Source organism: Onychostruthus taczanowskii, unplaced genomic scaffold, assembly GCF_017590055.1.
Source record: "Onychostruthus taczanowskii isolate IOZ18803 unplaced genomic scaffold, ASM1759005v1 scaffold37, whole genome shotgun sequence".
In the NCBI taxonomy this organism is placed as follows: domain Eukaryota; kingdom Metazoa; phylum Chordata; class Aves; order Passeriformes; family Passeridae; genus Onychostruthus; species Onychostruthus taczanowskii.
In genome coordinates, this window is record NW_024501126.1 from 8419783 (window position 1) to 8447453 (window position 27671).

General features: G+C 42.3%; 1 protein-coding gene across 2 annotated transcripts; it reads left to right on the top strand.

Moving 5' to 3' along the window:
- Positions 1 to 27112, top strand: OTULINL (OTU deubiquitinase with linear linkage specificity like). Of its 2 annotated transcripts, XM_041411782.1 has the most exons (9): positions 1 to 71; positions 2336 to 2606; positions 17831 to 17990; positions 18099 to 18130; positions 18235 to 18326; positions 20458 to 20607; positions 21368 to 21496; positions 23675 to 23947; positions 25066 to 27112. In XM_041411782.1, the coding sequence occupies exons 2-9, from the start codon at positions 2513 to 2515 to the stop codon at positions 25243 to 25245; spliced, it is 1110 nt and encodes a 369-aa protein (XP_041267716.1). In that variant the 5' UTR covers positions 1 to 71; positions 2336 to 2512; the 3' UTR covers positions 25246 to 27112. The 2 variants fall into 2 exon arrangements, with proteins under 2 accessions (XP_041267716.1, XP_041267717.1); XM_041411783.1 differs by lacking the exons at positions 1 to 71; positions 2336 to 2606 and adding an exon at positions 6145 to 6171.
- Positions 27113 to 27671: the final 559 nt, after the last annotated feature.

Here is a 27671-nt window from a genome sequence, read left to right on the forward strand (position 1 = left end):
GCTACTCCTAGCTTGTGGATTCTGTCAGCCCAGGTGCCTGCAGCATACCAAACTCATCATCTCCGCTTCAGGTTTGTCTTTCTCTTTCCTCCATAACCTTGCACAGACCTCTTAGCTGTTCCTAATTTAAGAAAAAAGATTCATGGCATATGTGGGGAATTCATTTTGTATTTCTTATAACTTAGTACAATTCCAAAGCTCAGCTGTGGCTTTCCTGCAAGGAAGGGGTGCAGAAGGTCCTGGTTTTTAACTCTTCTCCCTTCTGGAGCCTTTATTTGCCTTTCACCTAATCCTGTTGGAGCAAAGACATCATCACTTTCCAAAACTCCCTCAAGCTCCCTGCCACACAGAGTGTTCAGATGTCCCAGAATTTTCACCATGCCCTAAAGATGCTCACTGGGCTATGGACAAAATTCAGATCTTGGGCAATTATTTATACCCTAGCACATCAGGAAAGGGAGGTAATCCATGCTCTTCCTACTTGCATAAAGCCTAAGGAGATATTAAAGAGTTATCCAGGTGAACCTGCTATGCCTTGGTTGGGAATTATGGCATATGAGCTAAAGAATGTGGAAACTGCAAGAGGAGATGAAGAGTAGGAAGTTTGAAATATCCAGAACTGTTTACGGCCAGAGCAAACCAAACTACCCAACTAAAATCAAGTAAGAAGTACAATAGAGGAATTTAAGGTGACTAAATGGAATTCAATGCAGAAATGAAAGTTAATTTTCACTGTAAAATTTAAACTAAACAGCTTTGGGTTTTTTTGCTTTATTTAAAAAAAAAAAACAAAACAAAACAAAAACAAAAAACAAAAAACCAAACAAATAAAAAACAAACAAACAAACAAACAAAAAACCCCCCAACCAAAACAACAACAAAAAAAGCCCAAACAAAAATAAAAACACAAAAAAACAGTGAACCAAATACCCAGTGCTGAGCAAGGAAGGCAAAAGAGGGCATGTGCAATGTTTCTTTCTTCTGTCCTACTAATTTTCTTTCCAGATCTTCCCTTGGAGATGCATTGCTCCTGTAGCCAGTCTGCAGTTTTTCCGCTCTCAGAACTATTTTGTTCTGCTAATGGGAATGGAACACAGACAATACAAAATTACACCTATTTAATGTATATATAATACGTTATATAAACGTGTGTGTGTGTTTGTGTATACACACATTTTTTAAACACTGTTTTTAAGAGTTCACTTGCTGCCTTTGGATGCTCACTGGCATGGGGCATGAACAGCACGAGAGCATTCAAAGGTTGCAAGTGAACACTTTAGGAAAGAAAATTCTTTGTTGTTCCTCTCCTCCTTCCTCCACAGTAAATGGTGAAATAAGAAGTGTTAGCAGGCCTGAAGTCATGTGGCCCAAGGCTTGGATTGGAGCAGGGAGAGCAGATTGCACCTTCAGCTCCTGAGGTGCCAACAAACAATAATAATAATAATAATGATAATAATGTAATACAGGTAACAGTTATACCCTCAACACCACCTTTCATTTTTTGAAAAATAAACATTCCTGATCCTAGGTGATTACGGAAAAATAGCATTTTAGAACTAAATTGACAAAAATACTGCAATAAAAGGGGTAGAAAGGGAAGCTGACATTCTAGTGAAAGGGAAAATGTGAGTCAGTAATTGTACTGTTTTTTTAAAATGCATGTGAAATGTGAAGAAACTGTTAACAGAGTAGGAATCTCTGGGAGGCAATGGTAAGTAGCTGTTTCTCCCTCTGAAACAAGAACTTGTGGGTATTTTCAGACTGGGAGACTAGATTTAGTGAACTTGTAAACTGTGGTATTGTGATGTATCTTCCAAGAGCATATTTGAGAAGGAATTAATAGCCTTAGACTGTAAGAAACCATTTTTCTCATTTAACTTAAAACAATGATATAGGAGGGAAAAGGAAAGACTGTCTCGAAGGACCCTTTGCTTAAAAACCCCATACCTATGAAGTGATTTAACCATATCTGTGTAAACTTTGCTTTTACACAGCATGGTGTATAACCATAGGAAAGGATGTTTGTGTGGACCACCTGTTTCCTCTTCACGGTCCCACTGTTTCTTCAGGAGGCATATTGATTGCATGCTAAGTAATGTTAAGAGCTTAGCAATGAAATGTGACATTGGAGCTGAAAAGAAGAAGCTGTGACTCTCTGTGGACTACCACTAAGATAGAGACCATGTATGGGTCAGCTACATCACAGTCTGAAAAGCACCCTGCAATCTCCATCCCTCCAACAACTTGGGAGATGCAGGGGGAGATAGCAATGTGACCTTTATAAATAGCTGAGTTATGCTCAATTTTTTTTTCTTGTGGCTTGGATATGGAGAAGCACAGACAGCCTGTGTGACTCTGAAGACTTCAACGGAAATGAAACAGGAAGCCAGATCCTTTCACAGCTTGTTGATCTGTGAAGACAAGCTGAGTCTGTAGGGACTCCTCTTCTAACCCCAGAAGAAAAGCAGCCAGGGCAGAGAAATCCAGCTGGGGGTGATACTCTGGAGAGGAGATGCAGAGGCAACATGACAGGAGGGTCATCAAGAACAGAGACCACTTCACTGGACACGAAAAGCGAAACAGAATTAGCTCAGAGAGAAGTGTTGGTAAGTCCATACTGCTGTGCTACAAATTTTGGCATGTCAACAAGCTCATGATCAGCTAGAGAAAATCCTGTGCTGCTGATTGCAGCTGCATGGGTACTACTTAACCTATGTGTCAGACTACCTGACCTTGATAGTAGTAATAAATTACAATAAACAAGGAAATGGTTCTTGACTGTTAAAAATGGGCTTGAAAAACTGAAGGAGGAAGCTGTCACCAGTTCTGCACCTAGGCTTCCTACTTCTGCTGGGTTGGATGCTGTTGCCTTTGTCTCAGCACTCGTTTGGAATTGCTTACATTCTTTGTGCCATTATTATAATCATGCTGCTCACCTGCACATGAGCACAGCAGCTGCTTTAGCTACTGATTTGTGGGTTTAAACAGACCGGGTTAAAATGTCTTCACACCTGCTTAGCAATGGCTTTCAGTATAAGCTTTTGCTGTAATTGCTGTGCACTCTCACTTGGGTACAAGCAGAGGGAGGTAGTCACAGTCATGGCTGCAGCTTGGAAATGCCATGACCTGCAGAAGAACCTGAGGTTCATGTTGTGGGAAAGTTCATAATACTCCCCTAAAGAAAGAAAATGCCATAAATATGCCTAAGCAGTAGAACTTTTCCATCCATACCAAACTTCTTTGAGTATCAGAAACATATGCAAAATGCCATGACCAGGAAGTCTGGAGGAAGAGAATCCTATTTAGGCTGCTTCCAGTCTGAGCTCCCTGGAGTTCCCCTTGTCCCTGCAGACTACTGCTGCCTACTCAGAGGCAAAGCAGAGAATGCATTATTTCTGCTGAAACCCACTGAATGCATGGACTCTGTAAGGCCTTCTCTGTCTCCCTCTTCCGTGGGAGCAGGTCCAGAGAAGGACCATGAAGTTGATAAGAGCCCTGGAGCACCTCCAGGAAGACAGACTGAGAGAGTTGGGGTTGTTCAACCTGGAAAAGAGGAGATTATGTGCAGACCTCATAGCAACCTTCCAGTATCTGAAGGGAGCTTGCAGAGAAGCTGGAGAGGGACTCTTTGTCAGGAGCTACAGTGATAGGACAAGGAGTTCAAATTGAAAGAGGGGAAATTTGGGTTAGACATTAGGAAAAAATTCTCTACTGTGAGGGTGGTGAGACACAGGAACAGGTTGCCCAGGAAGGCTGTGGATGCCCCATCCCTGCCAGGGGGAGTGGGACTAGATGATTTTCAAGGTGCCTTCCAGCCCTTAACATTCTATGATTCTCTGAAATATTTTGGAGAAGTTGACAATTTCTGAAGCTTCCTGAACCTTTGTAGCAGCATGTTTCCAATTCTGCAGAGTCTGCGAAAGAAACTGCCTTCCAGTTAGCTGCTATTTCCATTTCTGCTGATCCCAGCTCAGATCTGGATCTTGCTTGCTCTCTCCAGGATTATCCTAACCCACATTCAGCTAACAGGAACAGCACACACAGACCAGCCAAACAGTGCAGGAGGGCTGTGTGTTACCTGGCTTGGTCTCACAGTGGTGTATATATCCAACATAAAGGAGGGAGGCAAGTAAGAGGCTGTCCCATCTCACTCACAAGGAGGAGAGACAATGTTTTCCTGCCAAAGCCTGCAAATGGAAAAAGGTCCTAGAGAACTCTTCTTGACTCAGAGAAGAGGTCCAGAAAGAGCTTAAGGAGAAAGAAAAGGCACTATGGACAGTGTTAATTTTAAAAAGTATCTCAAGAGGTTTCAGGTAAGAGATCTCTCATTGATTCATTCATTGATTGATTGATTGTCCCAGGGCTTTTTCCCACGCATAGAGGCTCAAGGCCATGCTCCAGATTGCAAATGCATGGAGGAGAGAGCAGAGAGTCATGAAGTGGGAAGGACTCACTGATACAGGGCTTGACCTGTAGCCATTGTACTGTACATTTCATCTCTCTCCTCTGATGAGTCAGCAGCCAGATAAACATTCACTTTCAAGCCTGCCTGCACAAATAAATCACCAGTTAAACCCTAAGATCTTAACACAGGTTGAGAAAAGGTAGAAAGATGCAAACCTGGATTTAGCTGCAATGCTAAACCATCTTCTGCCACCAACACTGGCCTGCCCAAGGCAAGAAAAAAGCTGGAAAGGGAAGCTGAAGAATGTGATAACTGCAGACAAGATGTGGAAATAAAATAAATAACTTCCAGCCACCTTCAAGCCTTTGCAGGTGGATGCCATGTGAGCTACACCCTGGCAGCATCTCTCTCGGCTGCAGCTCCTGAGACACAGCTACATTAAACACAATCTGTGAGTCCAGACAGAAAGCACCAGGTAACAGATGCTGTGGAGAGGCACAGAGGTGGCACTTAGGAAATTTTTTCCAAATTGATTTTTTGATGGAGCAGCACACAGCGCTACTTACACAACTGACAGCTTTAGGCCTCTAAGTCAACTGTTTACTTTTGCTATTTTTAGCTGGATTATAAAGCTAGATTTTCTTTTACTTGGATAAATGTGTCTAATAAATGTGACTTTCTGCAAGTGCAACTAAGTGAATGCTTGGCACACCAATATTTAGCAGGTTTTGCCTGTTTTTTACCTTGCCCAGATTAACTGAGATGGAAGGAGAAACAATCTGATATTCATGCCAGGCGATACAAATCTCTTCAGTGTTTCATGAAAAGCCTTGATCTTCAACCACTTTAATATCTTGTGGTATTTTTAGGGGAAAAAATCCAAACACACCCAAACAACATCCAGAAACAGAAGACTGTATAAGTTTGTCTTTGCTCTGTATGGGAGCAAACTCCTTGTAACTCTGTAAAAGATTTAAGTCTTTGTTAGGACCATCACAATTACTTTCTGTTTTTCCTGCAAAGCCCTTAACAAGATGGAAAAATACTACTCTTTAATGTGTAACCAGAAAAGAAAGTATACCAGTCTATGCAAATTCTCTACATACCTCTAGGAGAAATGACACATAAAAGTCTATTATAAAGGAAGGTACTTGCCAAAGGGGAATTTTTTTGCATGAATGCACACCATCTTGTTAAAGAGTGTATTGAAGAGAAAATCAACATTTAATGACAGGGGAAAAAAAACAAAAACAAAAAACAACCAATAACTTCAAAGTTATTAATTTGTGATTACATGTAATGGCTATATTTCACGGTGTTGGTGTCCATTCAGGGAGATAGAATCCCTAGAAGTGTTTCAGGCACCCCCATCCCTGGAAGAGTTCAGTGCCAGGCTGGATGGGGCTTTCAGCAACCTGGTCTAGTGGGAAGCATCCCTGCCCATGGCAGAGGAAGCAGATGACCTTTAGGACCCCTTCCATGCCAAAGTATGGCATGAGTCCATCCTGCTATAAAATGTAAAAGAGCGTGGTGTGACACCCAAGCACAAACTGTATCCCACTGGCGGAGGAGCGGCAAGGGTTGCGGTGGAAATGGAGAACTCCGCTGGGAGACAGGCCGAGAGACGGCGACAGTGCCATCCCTCCTTCCCGGTTCCCGGGCACGGCCGGGTGGGATCGGGGCGGCCCCGCGGGATCCCCGCCCCGGGCGGTGCCTTTGTAGCCGGGTTGGATCCCGGGAGGCGTTGGAGGAGAGCGGCAGCGCGGGTGAGGCGCGGCGGGCTAGGGGTGGTCTCGGAGGGTCCCTGAAGTCGCGGCGAGGGTTTGGCTTTATTTGCTGTTTCTTTAATTTTTTTTTCCCCCCCGTTTTATTTTCCACTTGACTCTTTGGGGGCCGTTTTGCAGAAGTGGCGGTAGCCGGAAAACTGCTCCTAGGGCCGTCCCGGCGGGACGTGTGGGGCCGGGGGCTGCGGGAGCCGCCTGGGGAGAGACGTGAGGGGAAACGCCGGGAGCGCCACGGTGCTGAGCTGCCCTGGGGAGCTGCTGTGTCCTGAGGGCGGAATTAGCGCCGACCTGCGTGGGGATCGGGCTGTAAAAGAGCGGCGAGCGCCGCTTGCAGCTCGGGCCGCCGGGCTTCGGCTCTTTGGTTCGGGGGTGGTAATTTTTTTTTTTTTTTGTGTGTGTGTTTTTCCCTTACCGTGTGGAGTATGAATTTATGTGTTGCAGACTGACTTTTATTCCCGTCAGAAAGGTGAAGGTTTAGGAAAACGGGGCTCATAAATGCAGGTGTGATTCAGGAGGAACCAGAACAGGGCCAGCTGCAGGTGATCCTCGGTGTCAGGAATGGCTGAACATGATCCAGAGTGTGCCAGGTGGCCAGGAAGGCCAAGGGTATCCTGGCCTGTACCGGCACTAGTGTGGCCAGCAGGAGCAGGGCAGTGATTGTGCTTAACTCTGCTGAGGGCACGCCTGAAATCCTGTGTCCAGTTCTGAGTCCCTCTCTGCAGTAAAGACATTGAGGGGCTGGAGCGTGTCCAGAGAAGGGCAGCAGAGGTTGTGCAGGGTCTGGAGCACAAGTCCCATGAGGAGCAGCAGAGGGAACTGGGGTTCTTTAGCTTGGAGAAGAGCACGGTCAGGGGTGACATTTTTGCTCTCTACAACTACCTAAAGGAGGTTGTAGCCAGGTAGGGATCAGTCTCGTCTCCCAAGTCATACCAGGAGAGATTTAGATTAGATATCAGGGAAAATTTCTGTGCTGAAATGGCGTTCAGGCATCAGAACAGGCTGCCCAGGGAAGTGGTTGAGTCACCATCCCTGGAGATATTTATTAGGCATGTGGATGTGGCACTTGGGGCATGGGTTAGTGGTGGGCTTGGTAGTGCTGGGTTAACAGGCTTGATTGACCTTTTTCAACCTAAACGATCCTGTGATCTCTTATGTCACTGAGAAGTGGTCGTTTAGACTGAGGGTACCGTGCCCTACCAACTTGCTTTTCTGCTGTACATTCTGTGGTACGTTTCTGCTTTGATGGGTACTCATCCCGGTCTCATTTTGCACTGCCTTTCTTACTAAACCAGCTTGTTTTCTCTTTGGAGGAGCTGCAGCTTATACTTTCATTTTTGCACTGGAGAAAGAACCAGATTTCTGTGATATTTAGTGGGTGAGTTTAAGCTAGCACGGTGCTCCCTGCTCCATTGCTAATACGTGCAAGTACCGTTATTCCCACTTCCGTCCTCTGGCCCGCTCCAGTTTCAGCAAGTGGTGAAACAAAGGCAAAATATGCAAAACAGGAAGTAATGACAGGCTAAGAAAGCTTCTTTGTAGTCACTGAAGTGTGCCTCTTTAAGAATTTAATTTCTTTGCTAGTGGACATTTGATTAGAAACTGAGGGAATCTCCTTATGCTAGGAGGAAAAGATGCCGTTTTCCTATCGCTATAAAACACTACCAGGTGAAGGGTATTAGAATTGATTTTGAAGGGAAGAAACAGCATGAAAATGTTGGTCAGCATTTAAATCTAAGTTCTTTTATGGATAAGTATCTGTATTTGGAATTTTTTAAAAAATTAATTTTTGTAGTTCTGAGATTTTTTTTTTTTTGCCTTTTTGGATACAAGGGTTTTTTTACTTCAACTGTTTGGAACATGTTAAAGTGAAAAAAACATCACTGCCTGCCTAGGTGGTGTTCATTTCCCACTCAGCATCACAACTGTCTGTCCACCTTGTTTCTTAGATACAGTTTCCAGTTGAATCTTCACATCTTACCTACCAAGGAGAAGACAACAAACATGAAAGGGTTTTTCAAAAATGTATGCAGTTTTTCTTGAGCTTAAGGTTTGAAAATGTTTGATCTTGCATGACTACCCGGGCAAATGAGTTTGAGATTGCAGAAATACTTCTGCTGAACCTCCTGACCCCACACAGCTGAACTGTGGGAGTCACGGTGCCAGACTGTCCTAGGGGAGATGATTATGGTTATAATTTACTTGTTTTAAAAACACAGCGAATAACCAGTGCTCAGGAGTCAAAAGGTAATATAATTACTGCTTTCATTACACTTGCATAACTAAATTTGTGTGTGATTAGAATGGCATAAGGTTTACCTTAAGGAGCTTCTTAATCTCCTCTTGTTTTAGGCTGTGAAATTATTTTTTTTATTACCTTTGGGCTGCCTAAGTCATATTCTAATGGCATTTCATGGCATCTGACTTCTAAAAGTGTTATAGTACTCTTAAAGTGAAACACTAGTCTGAGTTGCTGTCTGACATCTGGCCCTGAATCACCTCAGGATGCTTTGATGGAATTTGGAGAGGCCCGGTGAACACAGGGCACCCTTTCCTCACTCCTGGGCTGATGCAGCTGGCCTGGTGCCAGCGTGTACCAGCAACAGGGAACTCTGCCCATGTGCTCCACTGCTGGGATTCCCAGCATTGCAGATGCCAGTTCCTCAGTGCATGGTTCCAGAGCTCTGGATCAAACAGCAATGCTGTACCTTTCAGAAAGACAGAGAAACAGCTACTTATTAGTGAAAAAGTCAGAGTTTCATGATAGGAAACATGAGTTCCACTTCTTCAGCTACAGCAATGTGAAAGCAGTTGCTGGCAGTTTTTAGAGGGGTGTTTGTTGCTAGGGAGCTTGTACCAGTTCTGTGGTGTTAGAGTGTGGTTTGTATATTACAAAATTTGGTTTGATGAAAAGTTTGATTTTTTCCCCATGAATGTAACTCATGATTGGGCTATCTGTTGCCTGATAACATAAAAGCGAAACAAAAAATCCCATAAGAGTTGTATCTCAGTTGTAACAGTAAATGAGGACATAATGGAAATAAAGAGACTATTGTCCTCTTCTTAAGAAGGCTCCAGTGAAGGCAAACATTGTAAAATACTTCAAAACTTCTACCGCTTTCTTCATTAATTTTCTGAGAAATTTTGAAGTCAGTATTCTTTTGGTTTCTTTTCAGCCTTACGCTGTGCTTATAGCTTCTTCCTATTTTTTCACTGCTCTGCACACTATGCATTTTTGGCATCTTCAAGATCCAGACCCAAGTGCTTAGGATTTCTCTGTAGCCTATGGGGACATGCTGGAAGCTCCTGGCAGAGAGAGGAAGTGTGTGTCTCTAGCTCCTGTACCCATGTCACCAGTGAGGACAGATGTCACTATGTACCTGTGCAGAGGGATGTGTCAAGCAAGGCGACTGGTACTGCCCGCACTTTACTTTCAACAAACTTTTTTCTGAGGAGAATGCTGTAGACTGAGCAGAAGACATGAGATGTTTTACTTGAGCCACATTCTGTGATGGTGGAGGGTTAAAGTTGTGGCAAGATGTGGCTGTATGTGTTCAGTCTCTGGTCCTTTCACTTCAGCAGGACCTTATCTCAGGTGCCTTGTCCATACATAATATGTTGCTGAGGTTTTCCACATATTTGAAGTGTTCAGCATTTCTGTTTCCAGGGCAGGGTAGTCATGTTGGGGAAATGATGCTATGAAAGAGAGAAATGTGTACCTTAGCATCAAACTAGTGCCTTGATATGACACGGTGTCCCTGAGGCTTTGACCATCATCAAGTCTGCCCTTGTATCTGTGCAGAAAAGCAGCATCAAGGCAGGGTGCCTGGCACTGCCTGAAGGAAACCACAGAATGGTTTGGGTTGGAATAGACCTTACAGTCCCTCTGGTTCCAACCCCCTGCCTTGCACAGGGACACTTTTCATTAGACCAGATTGCTCAGAACTCCATCCCACCTGGCCTTGAACACTTTCAGGGATGGGATGTCCACAGCTTCTTAGGGCAGCCTGTTCCAGTGCTTCATCAGCCTCACAGTGAAGAATCCACCGAACATCTAAGCGAAGCATGCTCTCTTTCAATCTAAAGCCAGCACCCCTTGTTATGTCACTAAAATCCTTTGTAAAAAGTCTATATCTATCTTTCCTGTAGGCCCCTTTAGATACTGGAAGGTGCTATAAGGTCTTCTAGGAGCCTTCCAGGCTGAACAACCTCGCTCTTTTAGTCTGCTTTCATAAGAGAGGCGCTTCATCCCCTGATCATCTTCACAGCCTCCTCCATGGACCTTGCACCATTTCTTTTAGTCTGCTCTCTTAAGAGAGGCGCTTCATCCCCCTGATCATCTTCACAGCCTCCTCCATGGACCTTGCACCATGAGGTCCGCATCCTTCTAGTGCCAGGGGTCCCAGAGCTGGATGCAGTACTGCAGCTGGGGTCTCACCACAGGGGAGGGCAGAATCGCCTCCCTTGAATGGTCGGTGAGGTTTTAATTGCCAAGTTTGTGCAAAATCAGTCTTTTGCAAACTGAATTACTTGGTTCAGGTCTATCTGTACAACAAAGAAAAGCCCTACCTGTTTTGCCCAGTTTTGCTCTGAGCACAGCACCACGCCAGGGGCTTGTCTGTGAGCAGCTTGGAGATATGTTCATTGTCCTTCAATGGTGGTTTCATTTTGGGTCATTTCCTGCACGTGGATTTCAGCTGTGACGTTCTTGCCAGAGGTCAGGGCCTTAAAAATAGGGGGTTTCATATAAATTAAGAACTTTAAAAATTATACTGCTGGCTTCCATGTCAGAAACTATTCAGTATTTCATTTTCTTACTTTGCAAGTGAAAGTGAGTTGTGCCTCTGCCAAGTGACAGCCCCTCAAAAAGAGCTCAGTATGCAAGGTCATACTTCACTGTATTTTACAGGAGTGCATGATTTGTATTTTATTTAGTCCTTCCCACGTAACTGCCTGGCTTTTAGGCAGTTTGAGCAAATGCCGAGGTGTCAGGGAGCTGTGGTCTATTGATCCCTGCAACTGATGTCTGGAGTGCTTCGCTTGAAACTTCTCTCGCATCCAAATGTCTGTAAAAATACCAGCTATGCATTAGCAGTGACAATAATGACAGTGATATTATGCATGATAATACTAATACTACTAATAGTGTGCTTTTACAAGTAGAAAGCTCTTACACAGGATATTCTGAGTTCTTGAATCACATTTTTATGAAATGTTTCTGTTAGGTATAACTTTGGTATTACACTGAGCGATAACTTAAATTTCAGTTTCTATCTTGATGCAGTCAATTTTACCTTTCAGTATGCTTTTTTTGGTGTAATATTTTAGGCCAGAAGTGTCTGGTAGTGCACTTGCACAAAAAGGCAGAGGACTCGTGTGTGCTTGAGCTAAATAAAATATGCCAGTTTGAAAGTGCTGCCCTTGGAATGATGAAGAGAGAGCAGGGTTTAAACACTCCAGCTACTTCCATACAAGTACCATGAGCTCTGCAGAATAAAGCTGATGTTTTGGCTTTCGTCAGACTGGACACTGAGAGTGCAGAGGGGAAGAGATGCAAGACCAATTTCTGCCATTTGCATTCAGAGTGATGACTTTGATATTTTGCTTTCTTTGGCCTTGCTTTGTGCTTTTAATTGATCTTGAAAAGAGGGCAAGACACAAGTAAGACACTGCTGGAATAACCTCTGCACATGCCGGCTGAGGAAGCACAGGTTTTGTGATCTGGTGCACCACCATGAGATATTAATAATTTGTGATTATTCATAATAAATTATATGTAATTACTAATCCACATGGAAAATACACAGCTCTGCACGGTCTGTACACAGAATCAGGTACATTCAGGAGAGGGCCGTGCTCTGAAGACAGACACAAAATCTGTGTGGGGTGCAGCAGTCAGACCCTGTACCGAGACGGGGCTGGCTTTCTCCTTGGACAGTAAACAAGCTCAGAAGAGTTGATTTTTTTGTTTGTCATGGGTTACTTGATCCTGCTGTTTTCCTGGATATCAGTTGGAATAACTTTTTATCAACAGATAGCTTAAAATTCCTTGGACTGTCCTGCGTTGTGTGCTTACAAAGCATCCAGGCAGAGCCAGGGGCACTTCCTGCACTGGGAAACCCCAGGAGTGAGGTGGCTGCCGCTGGACCTCTGCCTGGAGAGACCAGGAGGAATGCTGCCTGTGGTATCCCCAGCCACCTAATGACTGTGCATCCTTGCGTGGTGGGGTGGTTGGTGCAACTCTTGTGCTGTCCAGCAAACAAGGTTTAAAAGTCAGAAGGAGGAGAATTACTGTTATTGCTAAGTAAGACTTCTTTTTTCCCCTTAACCAGGTTTGAGTTGTCTAGACATATCAACATAAAAAAACCCAAGGTATTTGTACTTAAGATGTTCAGGAGGAAAGTTTCCTTTATTCTGTCAATTTGAATTCAGCATGGCAAAAAGAAAAAAAAAAAGTGTTTTGAGAATTGTGAAATAACCATGATTGGCATTAGGGGTGACTCAACATGCAACTCTGCAGCAGGCAGAATAAGAATTCTTAGAGTGGGCTACTTTCAAATAATAGATTTAGTGCATTTACGTAAGTTCTGTTTGAAATGTACAGGCATTAAACAGCAATTCTGAATGGGAACAGATTTTTTTCCACATTAAGAAAAAACCAGTAGCAGATATTTTTCATAGGCTCCTTCTTTAAAAGGAGGTTATTTTATTTTTTCCTTTTTTAAAAATAGGAGTAAGAGTTTTAGAGAGATTCATGTTTTTTTAATGGCATGAAATGCTTTTCATGTGTTTCTCGTCCAGTATTCTGGACTGTAAATTCTCAGAAGGCTTCTGTCATGCTTTTTCTTACTTAAATGGAAGCGGGGCTAAACATTATTCGTCTTGGATGAAGCACCCTGTGCCTTAAAAAGGAAGCTGAATTGTACAGGAAATGAAGAACTGAGCTTTCCTTTTGTTCTCGTAGGCATTTGTAGAGAGAAAATGGTATGTGGAGGCTGAGGCATATATCTTGATTATATAGCTGAAATTGGTTTTGTAAAGGTAATTCTAGTAGGGTATATTTTAGATAATCACCCAGTAGGTAAGAACACATTATGGTTTTTGTTGCACAGTAGGAAAAAGTTGTGTCAGAACTGGATAGATACATTAACACCAGCAGTTCCTGCTGATGATCAGGGAATCTGAAGAAGGCTGCCAGCTCTATATTCTCTATATTTTTCTGAAAAAAAAAAGACTGAGGGAGCTAAGAGGGCGCTTGGGAAAGCCCTATGCAGAAGAGCTGTGTAAATAAAACCTTTCTTGCAACTTGATGGGCCTCAGTGTTTCCAAAACTATTCTGTTTTCTAGACAGTTGTGTGATTCTACTTGTGGTTTGGGGCTGGCATTCTCATTTTCTTTTTGGGTTTTTTTGATTAGAAAGTATCTGATGAGCAGACGTGGTTGAACTTTTGATAAGTCATTGACGATAACCATCTTTGTCTGTAAATTATTTTCTTTTTCTTATTGTACCAAGGAGAGATCCTCATCTTTCCTGTTTGTTAGAACACGTGAATGTTGCTTAGCAAGTTGGCATTGCTTTATTCTGTAAAGGAAGGGGTTTGTAATGAAATAATTATTGGATTAAACAGTGCTTCTCATATCTTGGTATGTGTTTGATCTGTTTTCAGTTGTTTTTTTTTTTTTTTTGTGTGGTGCTGATAATAAACTGGGAAATCAAAGAATCTTGGCACCACTTAAAAAGGCATATTTCTCTCTTCTAAACTGTAATGTGATGTAATCTTTTGTAGGTATGGAATTTGTATAATTAGTAATTTTTCTGTGTCACCCTCTCGGTTCATTCAGTTGAGGTCTATGTACACATGTGCATCATGTTGAGCCTGCTCTGTGAGGGTAAGTTTGTTTGTTATCCCTTAAAAGAGGGAGTTAGCCTTTTCTGTAACATACCTCGGTGCTGATGGTGTAGAGAAATAGCAAGGTGCAACAACATGAAGAGAACTGCATGCACACCTTGAACTCAGGCAGACTTGGACCTCCATGCCAAGCTTTGCATGTCTCAGTTGAGGAGTCTCTCCCTTCCTACTCTGCATCCAGCAGAGGAGGGAGAAGGAATGGTTCAGGTGGGGCAGCATAAGAGCTGGCACAGGGGCATCCCACATTCTGCCTCCCTCTTTGAATGAGGGTGTACCTGCTTTTTGGTAACCAGGAACATAATTTTGTGTGATGGGAGTATGAAACCTGGCCACTTCATGGTGACAAGTGCTATGTCCTGCTTTCAGTACCACAAAGACGGTGAAGAGGAACGTCCCAAAAGGAAATCATTCTGTCGGGTTTTAATTTGGGAAGAGGCTCTGTTATCTTTCTGATGGCCTTGTTAATAGTGTGGAGAAAAACAGTGAAGGGTGATTGGGCCATCAGACATGCTGGGATATTCAGTAATGCATACAGTGATGCCTGCTAGTTCCCAAGCTGATCTCTGACATTTTGCATTTCATCAATTATGTGTACTTAAGGTGGCAGCCTCCAAAAAAGTTGTGAGGGAGTCAAACGTGAAGCAAACCCTTTAGAGATTCTTCCTGAGTTACTTGAGAAGGAAACAGATGATGCAAACATCTCTTACTTATCTTTTTTTTTCTGGCCCTTTTTGTTGGTTTTTTCCTTCTGTGTGTCTCTCCTGCTGACTTTGCAGGGGGTAAAAGCTTAAGGCTTGGCACTAGCAGGAAGCTGATGTGGCATGAAAAGAAAACATGGTGTGCTACTTGCTCTGTAAGATAAACACTGCTATCAGCTCCTGATCAACTCCAGCACTGTTCGGCCTCTGTTCTTCCAAATTTATGCATGGCAGGAGTCAGGCCTCCCTGTCATGCTGATGCTCACAGTCAGTTTTCAAGAAGATGGGAGCCCAGCAGCTGGTCACAGCACCAACTGCTCCTGTCACTCCCTCCTGAGGAACAGGATGACTATCCCAGGGGATGGATTTGGTTTAAAAATCTGTGGGTTTATTTTACTCCCCCCACTAATGTGCTATTAATTTAATTGCTCGTTAGTTTCTGAAGACTTCTGAAAGGTGCAGAGAGGGGGTTGGCAAAATCTATTTTAAGCTACTTTAATTTATTCTCATGATGTTTTTTTACCAGCAGCACTTTGTGATCCAACTGCTACTTCTAAATGTCATTTACTTGAATAAAAAATGTAACTAATTTCTAAGTGTGACATAAGCACTGAAATTATTAACTGAATCACAGAGTGCTGTTCAAACAGCAGCTTTCCCATGATAGGAGGGAAAGTTCCTGAAGTCCAAGGTATGCTGCAATACAAGTGTAGCAAAAATACTCCAAATCACTTGTTTGCAGGTTTTCCCATTGTCCATTAGGCTTTCTACTAGGGAAATAACCAAATAGCGCTCGCCCATTTTTATTCAATATGGGTATCTCGTGTTCTCCGACACTGATTTGTGTCTGATGGAAAACAGTAATCCTGTTTCCCAGCACTCCTTGAAGAGCAGTTGCTCAAGCACCTGAAAGAGAGATTGTTGAACTCCAGTAGCCTGAGGTTTTTTCTGGATTATTACCATCAAAAGCTTTTGAAAAAGATTGCTTGATTCAGTTTAAAAACTGATGCGGAGCTGTCATCTTTCTGCCTTTAAAAAGGGGTAAGGGAAGAAATTTTGCATTCACGTGTATTTCTTGGTTCTCCATAATGCATAGTTTGGCATTTTAACAGATGGACCAGCTCTTGATTTTTTTTATAGAGCCAGTTTGTTCAAAATCAAATGTGGGAGTGGACCATACAGTCCTTTTACGTAATGAAATTAAAGTCTATTGCAACTTTCCTTTGATATTGTATATTTAAACTGGTGTTATTGTCAGTCATCATTGGTTTGCATACAACAGTGTAAATCCAGAATACCCACTGATCCATGGGCTGAACACCTGTGAGCCATCAGGTTCCATTCTAGTGGACAGAAGATTCAGTTATTCGGAGTCCACTGAGTTTTTTTTCCAATGCTGATGCCTTTATCTTAAAGAAGAGAGAGAAAAAATTGCTGTTGCTTGATTCTGCAGGGATTGTCATTTCTCTAGGTAGAAGTTTGTGTGCTTATTGAGAATGTGCCTACCAGTGTCCCTCAGGAGGAAGTGGGAGTGTGTTTATGTGTGCGTGTGAGCTGTAAGTGGGAGTGTCTGGTTTTTCTGTGAAGTTTTCCATTTTCAAACCTTGCAGCTGATGTTTTGTTGTGTGTTACTTGGCATCAGTAATAAACTGGAGTTTTCTGGAGCTTCAGAACTAGCATCCCAACCCCACCTCTGATTACTTAAAATTTATTGACATCTTTTCGTTTACAGCTCTTAACCTGCCTTTAGTTCACAGGAGAGTCAAGGTCTGTCTCACCACCAGATGACTTGCATACAAAATCTTGTAATAAAACTTCTTCAAACAACAGAATATCGGGAAAGGCCAAGTATCAGCAGTGCTCTGTATATATGCATCACTGCTATAAAAATGAGTGCATCACTGTTTGTCTTGTTGCTAAGGTTAGAATTGATACATAACTCTTTGACTGGATTGTTGTCCACAGTGCATGGGATTAACTTCCTTGGAAAACTTAAGCCCCTCTTAAATTTCCTGTTAAAGCCAGGAGGGCCAGAAGTTCAGCTGACATAAAACTATGTGATATGAGTAATCCCCTCTGCAGACTCTGGAGAAGGATCTTTTCAACCTTTTCTGTGGATGCCTCTATTGAAAGTTGAGTTCTTTTAAGGTTTTGTACTAAATCAATAAATAAGTTAATAACAGAACAACTGTTCATCATGCACTCTGGGAATTTCCTATATTCAAATTTCTTCCAGAGGACAAATTTCTCACTTAGGGAGCAGATACTGCCTTTGTCAGCTGTTCAGTCTCCAGGCCCTCTCTCACTTGTAAGTCTTCTTATCAGCAATAGACAACCATAACCTTCCCTAATGTGGTCTGTAATGCCAGGGGAGCGACAGAATCTTGTCCTTGTTAATGTCTGTAAAGTGGGTATGTACCCCCTCTGTGATGATCTCCTGAGCATTCTACCAAATCCTCATCTTTCAGGTCTTTCTCCTCCAGAGAAAGGAGGCTCTTTCTCTGGAGTTTTATGTTGACCCTAAATTTACCCAAATTGAGGCAGGAACATTCCTTTAATTCCCCAGGCAGTCATATGATGCTTAGTCAGCTAATATTGCCTTATATGGCCCATTTGTTGACTACAAGTAAGTCCTACGAACCTCTGGTCTTTAAAACCATTACTTAGAAACAAAATAATGACAGTACAGGTCTCTAGATCAGCACATCCAGAAGTAAAAAAAAATAATTTTGGGGTGTTTTTTTGTTATTAAGTAGTGTGTTTAATACCAGTCTTCCTGTGACTCCATTGTAACTATATGTAGCCTATGTGCAGGAAAGTGTGGAAATGTGAACTATGTGCACCCAAGCCCCTAGAAACTTGAAAAACTTAAGTATTAAGTAAAATATATTAATCTTTTGCATGTCATGTTTTGTGTTTTATTTGAAGTGATATCATGTTTGGATGATCTTCCTTTTTGCAAGAAAACAAACAGAAACAAGTACTTCAAAACAGTGATAAGATTTTTTCCTCTCTCTCTCTTGATCCCTATTTTAGGAAGGCATGAGGTGTGGTCCTGGAAAACAGCCAGCAAGGAATCCCTTTGTCTCATGTGGCAAAAAGTGAAAGTGCAGCTAATGTTGAGCATGTCCTTCCTTACCACTCTTTTTTGGTACTGTAGAAGGCTATACAGCTTTTTAGCACAGCTGCTGAAACGGTATGTTTTTATTATGCAGACTTCAATCTTCCACATGGTTGCTTATTTCGGTAAATACTGACCTTCAGCACCTCCTCGCTGACACCTGTTCTGTCATTTGTGTTTCAGGTGGAGCAACTACCTTCAGAGGCAGCTCATAAGTAAGCTTTTTGTTGTCGCTCCGCATTCATTAATGACTCTCACAACTTCCCTTTAGATGGAGAACAGCAGAACGTAACTAATCTGTGAATCAATCTCAATTTAGGGAATCTCAGTGTGCTGCCAGAAGTTGATCTACTTGGTTATAGTGCAAGAGAATGGAAAGGAGAAACAAAGCAGGCCAAACAGATGAGGGAGGTAAGAGTTAAATTTTAATCTCTGTATGAGGACAGGGAGAACCAGCACCTGGAAAAGGAGTAGCACTCTCAGCACAAACAGCTGCAGCAGCTATCAAAGCCTGCTGCACTGGCTAGTCAAATGAAAAGCAAAAGGGACAGCATGAACATGGGTGTAAATAGAGAGTGCAGCAGTGCAGGTCAAAATGTAGATCAGGTTTTAGTCTTGTATATATTCTAAATTCCCTCTTTCTAGCACCAGCAACCTTAACAGGAAAAATCATCCCCAATGCTAAAGCCCAAATAATGTGGTCTTAGGCACTGTCACTTGGCCAGCCTGTGATTTAAGGTAAAAACTCTTACTCCAGGGAGGAAGGAAGCACCACATCCATTTCTCTTCCAAGCTCCGAAGGTCCGTGCTTGGCAGCCTTCCCATCTCCAGCATCATCAGCTGCAGCTGGTGGCAGGCAGGGCAGGAGCTGGCATCTAACCTGTGCCAGCTTGGGTGCTGCCCAGCAGGCAGGGAGCTGGGGTGCTGGATGGTGGCCATCCTATGCCTTTGGCACAGTCCCTGTGCTCCAGCTCTGCACCCCAGCCCAGGTGCTTCTGTCCTGGTGTCCTCCCCTGCACAGGGCACTGCTGGCTAGACAAGGCAGTTCGACTGCTCCGGTGTATTTGACATGTGTTGGCTTTAGGTCATGGTATTGGAATCTCAGAGCAAATGCATACCAAGAAGGGCTTAAAGGGTAAAAAGAAGCTGATAAGGATAAACAGTAGGATAAAGGGGCTGTAGGAAAAAAGAAGATAGTTTTCAAAAAGCTGGAATTGCGTTCAAAGTGATGAACAGAGAAAAGATCCAGTTTTGCCACGTTAAATGCAGAAACACAGCAGTGCCAAGAGTTCACAGAACAGCACACCAAGGCCAAAAGCTATTTGGAGGAGCAAGTAACAAAAGATAGCAAAACTTCTAATAAATTTGCAAGTCCATACTGGGCAAAAAACCCTTCAGAAAATCTATGAGCTTTCTGGATGACCAGTCCTGAACAGGAGACTCCTGTATATGGAGCAGTCAGTGGATGTGTGGTTACATCATGTAGAAGTTGCCATGGTAAGGAGCACATTTCAGGATGAGGTCTTGTGAGATCCAGCATGCTGTCTCCAAAAGGAACAGTCCTATGTTTGTCTTGTCTCTCCCTTTCTCTCCTTGTCCTAGCTAAGCAGTCCCTCTCCCTCTTTTGTGCTGGCTCCTGTCCTCTTTTGGATGTGGTACACCTAGATGGTGAGCTGAAAAAGTAGGTAATCTAGAAAGAGGCTTCTCTGAGGCCCTCAAGCTTGCTGAAGCAGCAGGAAACTCCCTCAGCAGAAAGAGTTTAATAGGCTTACTATCTCAGCCGATACAGTAAGGGTCAGGGGACAGAGTGCAGCTGAGAAGTGGTGATGGATGGGGTGAGGGAGTGTCCAATATAAACAGAGGATGAGGAATTGAGACCATCCTGCTGCCCCCTTCAGGAAGCAAGCTGGAAGTGATGGAGCAGCCTGTGGGACTTGTACAGTCCTCTCCCTAATTCTCTGCCAGTTTATTGCTCAGAATTGTCTCAACAAGGGCTCAGATGGCAGTCAGTGTAATGCAGAGTGTGTAGCTGGACCAAGGGCTGTCCACCTCAGCACAGAGCTGCCAGATCTGCTCTGCTCTGCCTCAGAATTGCACGATGGATTCGAGTCAGTGTAAGGAGATGTTTTTTGCCAAAAGGAGTTTTTTCCAGATACTCATTCCTGCCCTTTTCCTTCTGCATCTCACATGTCAGCACAAATTGTAAAACAGTTGAGGTTAATGCTGTTATGGCACAGAAATCTGTGCTGGTCTGCACTAATTTGGCTGGCCATGTGAATGTTTACAGTACCAACAGTGCAGAGACTTGAACGAGTTTCTGGGTTTGGAAGGAATGCAGAATCACTCTTAATGGGCAGTGCCAGTCTAAGGTGTTTACAAAAACATGCTGTTTAACATTTCTCTGTATATGAATCTTAAAAATATACTCTCTTGTTCCCCTAGCTCCCTCTTATGAGTAGTTTGGAATTGGACTTCAAACAACATGGGGTTTTTTTCCAAGGTTTAATATTTTTTATTGTTAATTTTTCTTGGTCTCTTCTAGGCATATGAAGAATTGTTTAGGAGCTGTCATATCAAATACCTGAGACAAGTCAGGAGGGACAACTACAGTGTAGTAAGAGCGGTGCTTTTTCAGATATTCAGCCAAGGCATTCCTTTTCCTTCGTGGATGAAGGAAAGAGATATATTGAAGGTAAAATTAATTTCCTAAATAAACACATTTTAGCTATCCATGCACAGCAGAAGGAAGCTTTGTTCAGTGTGAAAAGTGATGTGCTGGGTGTCGAAATGGAGAATCGTTATCAGAATTCAAAGAGAAGTTTTTCAAACCCATTGAACTACATTTAATTGAAAAACTGTCCCTAATCTAAATATACCAATGTAAACATGAGTCTAAATGATGTAAAAAAAAAAAGTGGACGAATGTTACTGCCATCCTGCTAGATGTCACTCCCTTAACACAACAGGTTATTTGCATCCTCCCCATACACATCCATGCGAAGTTCAGTGGCTCACTTGGGAGTTGCTGTATTGCTGGAGCAGCAGGAATCCTGCCCTGAGCTCCAAGAGCTTTGGCAGGAGATAGTGGCAGGGAGGTGGGGCCTGTAGCTTTTGCCTGTAGAGATGCATGTGCAGACTGAAAGGTGTCTGTATTCCTAAATATCTCACTGAATTTGGAAGTATCCAGCTTTTCCAGAGGGTGGGTTATAAAATTGTCTGAGAGCATATTTTCATCTTTTTTTGGCTGGCCCTGTTTTAAAAGTTTCTTAAGGACTTGGCAGTTAAGTGGATCCTCCTTCATAGCATTTGAATTGTGAGGTCCATTTACTTTGTTGTTTGAACTGTACAAACAGCTGATAGAACCACATCATAAATTGTAGACAAGTTTATATAACCTTATACTCTGCTTCTCGTTACGGTTATGATTAGCTTGCCTTTTGTTTTTCTCCCAGCTCCCTGAGAAGCTTTTGTATTCTCAAGGTTGTAACTGGATTCAGCAATACAGCTTTGGGCCAGAAAGATACACGGGTCCCAATGCCTTTGGGAAGTTGCGCAAATGTATGGAGGCCTTAAAGACAAATGTGAGTATCTAGGAAATGGTTGGGAGGAATAAAAGCCTTGAGAAATGGCTTCAGACAGAGTTAAAGGAACTTCTCCTGGTTGCATATTTTTGGGGCAGCCAGCCTCCCTTCCAGGTTCAGACTGCTGAGTTGCTGGGAAGGCCACCACCTCTCCTGCAGGGGAATCTAGGTTTTGGTGATCCACTAGGCCAAATACTCAGGAGTTCCCTGCAAGTTAGGGAGGCCACCATCCCCACAGCTAGTCCTTGCAATCAAGTGGCTCCTGAAGTATCTCATCATTTTGATTAAAAGTAAACATGGGTGTGACATGCTTCTAGATTCCCTCTCCAGCTGGAAAGGAGCAAACAAACAGTGCATTTTCTTCTAAAACAATTGTATTTTCTATGCTTCTATCCCCATTAAATGTTTTAATTATCCATTTTTGCTATAATTTCTCTGTATAAGCTTGCATTTGATTGCAGAGACCTGCCAGCCTCACCGGCCCCTCTGCTCAGCATTGCCACATTGCCATCATCCCCAACCCAGGATTATAATTCTTACTCAATATAAGAATTATATTATAATATTCTTATTTAATATAATTCATATTTAAAACATGTGGAGATTTAGTAGCCCTAAAGCCTTCTGAAAGAGAGATAAAGAGTTGGCCTGTCTAAACCTTGCACCTTTCTTGAGCTCCTCTGGGGTTTCTGTGCATCTGCAGTGATAGTAGTTGTTAATTAAAAAAAAACAAACAACAAAACAGCCAAACCCCCAAACAGACTAATTTAAGCTCTAGAAACAAAGCATTAGAAAGAAAAAGAGGGGATTAAAATAGATTATTTGGTCCCTTGCCTGCATCCTTGCTGTGTCAAAGTGACAGCTGCATCTTCTAGAGATGGACCTGGTAGTTGTTGTGTGCAGTTATAATTTTGTTCTGGTTGCTCTTTGCATTTCCCAGTGTTGGGTTATTTGGCTTTCATTTTTAGTTTGTTGTAGTTCTTTTAGCTGATGTTCGTGCACAAAGCATTTAATCTGCATTTTTAAGAAAAAAGTTTCAATTCAAAAGAATGAATAAATCCTTACAATTAACAAATTGTTTCAAAGCAACTCTGTGATGCCTTAGGCTATTGCTGGGCATGAGGTATAGCTCCCAGCTTCATTTTAATTTTTTTTTATAAAGATGATCTTTGGCCAGTGAGATGGATTTTTGACTATTTTTACTAATGGTTCTTTGCTGCCTTTCCCAGCTCCATATCACAGAATCATAGAATCATTTAGTTTGGAAAGACTTTTAAGATCATCAAGTCCAGCCATTAACCCAGCACTAAACTGTGCCCACGAGTGCTACATTTACACTTGTAAATATCTCCAGGGACAGTGACTCAACCACTTCCCTGAACTGCCTGTTCCAATGCTTGACAATACTTTTGATGAAGAATTTTCTCCTAGTATCCAATCAAAATCTCCCCTGTCAAAACTTCAGGCCTTTTCCTCTTCTTCTATGACATGATAGTTGGGAGAAAAGAGCAAGCCCCCACCTGGCTACACTCTCCTTTTAGATAGTTGTAGAGTGTGATAAGATTTCCCCTTCAGCCTTGTTTTCTCCAGGCTAAACACCCCCAGCTCCCTCAGCCACCCCTCATCAGACTTCTGCTCCGTATCCTTCACCAGCTCTGCTGCCCTTCTCTGGACACGCTCCAGCACCTCAATGTCCTTCTCATAGCGAGGGACAAAAAGTGAACACTGGATTTCAGGTGTGCCCTCACCAGTGGCAAGTACAGGGGACAATCACTGCCCTGCTCCTGCTGGCCACACTATTGCTGGTACAGGCCAGGATGCCATCGGCCTTCTTGGCCACCTGGGCACACTCTGGCTCATGTTCAGCTGCTGTTGACCAGCACCCCCAGTTTTGCACTCTTTTCCTCTGAGTCACTTTCCAGCCACTCTGCCCCAGCCTGTAGCACTGCCTAAGGCTGTTGTCACCCAGGTAGGACCTGGCACTCGGCCTTGTTGTGCCTCAAACCATTGGCCTTGATCAGACTGGGGGTGCTGCCTGCAAATTCTGTTGTGCCTGGGCTCTGTCGACTAATAGCTGCTTTACATTTAGACCAGGCTTCTGTTCCTGTTTTGCAATCTTTTGTGTTAAATAGAATTCTTAATAATTTTAATAATATTCGTCTTCTGTGTTCTTTCCAGTGGGCTGAATTGAGTGCTACAAGAGATCATGAAGAAAGAGGAAGCATGTGTAATACACTATTTTCTGATGAAAGCAAGGAATACAAACTATATGAGGCCATAAAATTCATCATGCTCTATGAAGTTGTTGAAGCCTATGAGCAGATAAAGAGCAGGGGCAAACCCGTACACAACCTTTTTAGCCTTCTCTTTGCTCGTGACTCTTCGTCTGACCCTCTGAGTTTCATGATGAATCATCTGAACTCCATAGGTGACTCTATTTGCTTAGACCAGGTAAGGACATAGATGAAAAATCACAAAACTTACTCTGTTTTTGTAGTGATTAGGTGGTTATGTTATACATCATCCATGAGAGCTGGCCCATTTTTTTTCTTTGAGATGTGGGGAACTGGACTGAGGATAGCCATGTATCTTCCAGGAAAAAAAAAAAAAAACCTGTAGTAAGAGTGGACCAAAAACAAATGCTACAAGTTCTCAATAAGACATAGTTTAGAACAATAATAACTTTGATATGTAAAATTGTTTTAGATGATGCTGTTTTGACCAGTTGTTTTGCTTTTCCTGTCTGTTCCACTATGCCAAATCCTGTAGCATCACTCTCTTTTCTTCCCACCCTTTGGTTCTCATGACAACTAATGTCTACTAAGAGTAGGTAATGAGAACTATATTTATCACCTTTATATGTTAAGGTTTTTGTTTCCTGTTTTATAATTAGTGAGAAGTTCAGTGCTGGCGTATAATACTCCGCACTGCCACTCTGCAAATGGTTTCACTTCCCCATGGCTGAAATTATTTTTTATAATCAATTTCAGTTATCAAGTCAATTGTTAAGTGATGCAGTCAGATTTAGGAGCAGTTTGATTATAACTGGACAAGTTCTGCTCTGTCTGGCTGTACCCAAGGATATGAACTTCTCCCAAACTTTTTTTTTTTTCCGGATTAAGCAATCCATTGCAAGAAGTATCAATGAAGATGCCAGTTCTCCAGTTTCATATACCTCAAGTACCAAGAAACTTTTTCCTTTCACTGTAATGTTTTCCATATGTAGCAAGTGATCACAAGGTGGCAGGCTTCCCATTTTTTCAGTGTGTATCAGTCTTGGTAACAGCTATTCCTTTCTTGTTCCCCAGTCAGCTGTGTGAGCTGACTTGGGAGCAGGTTATGTCTGGTGTCAGGCAGAGGACAAATGTTTCTCCATGCAAAAGAGAAGTGGAAGATGGGAAGTTGGGAATGCCCTCAAACTTTTAGTGTTCTTACTACACTAGCAAAAGGGCCCCTTTTATTCCTTGTCTACTGTTTTGAAGCTAAATGAGTTGCCTTAACTTGGATTATCTTCAGTTTAGTTTTCGAAGCCTAGAAATAAATGCTTTACAGATTTCTTTCATTTTTAGGTTGAACTGTTTCTTCTTGGATACTTACTTGAAGTAAAGATACGAGTTTACAGACTGCATAGGTTTAATACTGAGGAATTTCAAGTAAATTATCCAGATGAATACCGAAGAGAATGGAATGAGATTTCTCTCCTGACCGAGGATGACCACTACTATCACATCCCCCTTTTCAGAACGTGAAGGACCAGTGACTTTTTTCTTTCCTTTGTATAGTGTAGTGAGTGACCAGTTCCAGTGAATTAGGTTTCTAATCAGCAGCAGTAAAATCTTAAGAATGCTCATTAATGATTACAAAATGGTTTATGGGTTTGTTGTGTAAACATTTTGCTTTCCTGTTGCAGCTCAGTTCACCATCAGTCAGCCATAAAAACCATAAAACATATTGCTGTACTGTCTGGCACAAAAAAATGTGATGTTTGAGAGCTGTCAGACAAAAAAAATTGGACTGCCTGACAACAAAGGCAAAGGTTATGCTGAGTTTTCTGTTGCTAGCCTAAGGGTTTACTCTGACATCCATGCATGGGTTAAACTCAAGTGTCTAAAGCAATGACTGCCTTTCCCTACTCCTGTTTGTCTCTAGCCAGGGAGGATGACTCACAGAGGAAGGAAATCCCGGGGTCCCACAGTTTATATTCCATGCTATTTAACTTGCATTGACTTGGGATGGGAGGATATAAACTGGGGACTCTGCATGGCTGCTTGAAATCCACTTGGCTTCCCTTGTTGCCGGAGTACCTCTCTCCAGGGATGGGCAGGGCAAGCAGCAGCAGGTTGCACTTAACTTCAAACATGGGAAACTGAGCTGTCTGCACCCAGTGGTGCTCCCTGAAGGTGAAGAGCTGTGTCACAGGGGGAGAAAATCAACACAAAAGAATACTGTGCCAGATGAATGGAAGATCTCCTGCGTAAGTGGGTAAAGCACATCGCTTTCTCCAAGGTAAAAAGGGCAGCGTTAATAGGTAACACCCAGCAGAGTCACAGCCAGTGGCTGCGTATGGCTTTGGTCAACTTGTAAATCCTTTAAGGGCTGATTTCAACATTACCTGCCAAGATTTCCTTTGCAGTTCATCTGAGAAAGCTGTGCATGGAATACAAGCCAAAACACTGAATTTTCAGAAAATATTTTTTTAATGCGGTATATGAATTCAGCAGTGTTGCATATATGTTTTATCCTCTGATTATGTATTAATTTCCTTGCCTAAGATTGCTGTCTTTAATTTAGACCTCTGTGTTTGAAGGAGTCTGTCCAGGACAAGTAAATGAGATTTATTTTCTTGCATGGAACATTTTGCTCAGTTCTGTTTTCTAAAAGAATCAATGTGTTTTGATTACTCTAAAATAAGGGACCTTAACTTGAAGTATTAGATCTCGCAAAATATTTGTGAAAAGCTTACAATGCCACAGGCTAACGGTTGCATTGAAGAGGGTGGGATTTATTAAGAAACAAAGCCTCTCCTTTCCTTATCCTAGAGGTATGGGGACAGGCAGGTTTGTTTTATTAAACCTGCAGGATAAAATGCAATCCAGTAGCAAAAATGGGAACAGGTCCTGCAGGAGCTAAAGCAGTTGCATGAGGTATCTTCATGGTAATGCTTGGAGTCAGTGGAGTGTGCTCAGTTCCTTTGTGTAAAGAAAAGCTATTTTATCCCTTATGCTCCTTTTATTTGTGTGTATATGTGTATATATATATTTATAAATACAAACACCTGAGTTCTGTATTGTAGCTGTTTTGTTTCCTGAAAGTTTGAGTTGAATGATTTCTAGATTTTAATTAAGAAGGCTTGATAGCTGTAATAATTTCATCTCATCAAAACCTGCATAGCAAGTACTTTTATTTATTAAAAGAAAGTTTTTTCACTGAGTGAAATAATTTTCTTATTTTAGACTTGGTTCTGCTCTGCATGGGGAAAAGTTATAATACCTAAGTGTAGAGTATTGTTACCTATATTGCATCAACGGTATCATTTACAGTTATCAATAAACTTGTCTATATTTTATTCTTGTTTTGGTACAAACAGATATACCATAAATAAGTATGTATTTTGTAGTGGGCTTTTTAATGATTTGAATATTACTTGTGTTTAGGAATATAAAAGCTTTCCAGCTGAAAGTGATAAATTATGAAAATGTAAATTTTTGTGATCTTGAGCATATTAATAGCAGGGAATTAATAAAAATCTAAACCAGACAGTGTAATTTACCTCGCCAGTTTAGATGTTTGCATCTGAACCAGGTCACCTGAGCCAGGGCTCTCTGCCTTGTCAGTGGAAGGCAGTGGCACATGGACAGCCAGAGGGGTGGGTCTCTAGAAGGGACTGGTTCTCTTCACTGACTGTAGTGGGAGCTGGCAGTGATCAGCATAAATCTCTCTGCCCTAGATATTTGAAGTTAGGTGAGATTAATGTCGTCCCAGGAATCCGGAAAGGACATACAGAAACATCTGCTGGCTTATCAAGTGTCAGAGGTGCCAGCCAAATCGTGCCAGGAACAGAAATGGGAGGTGAAAATAGAGGAGCTTCAGGTGAGGGTAATCACAAGTCTTAGAGAGAAATGCAGAGTGGCTGATGAGAAACACTGAGACAGGTTTGGGCCTGCACTGAGTTTTA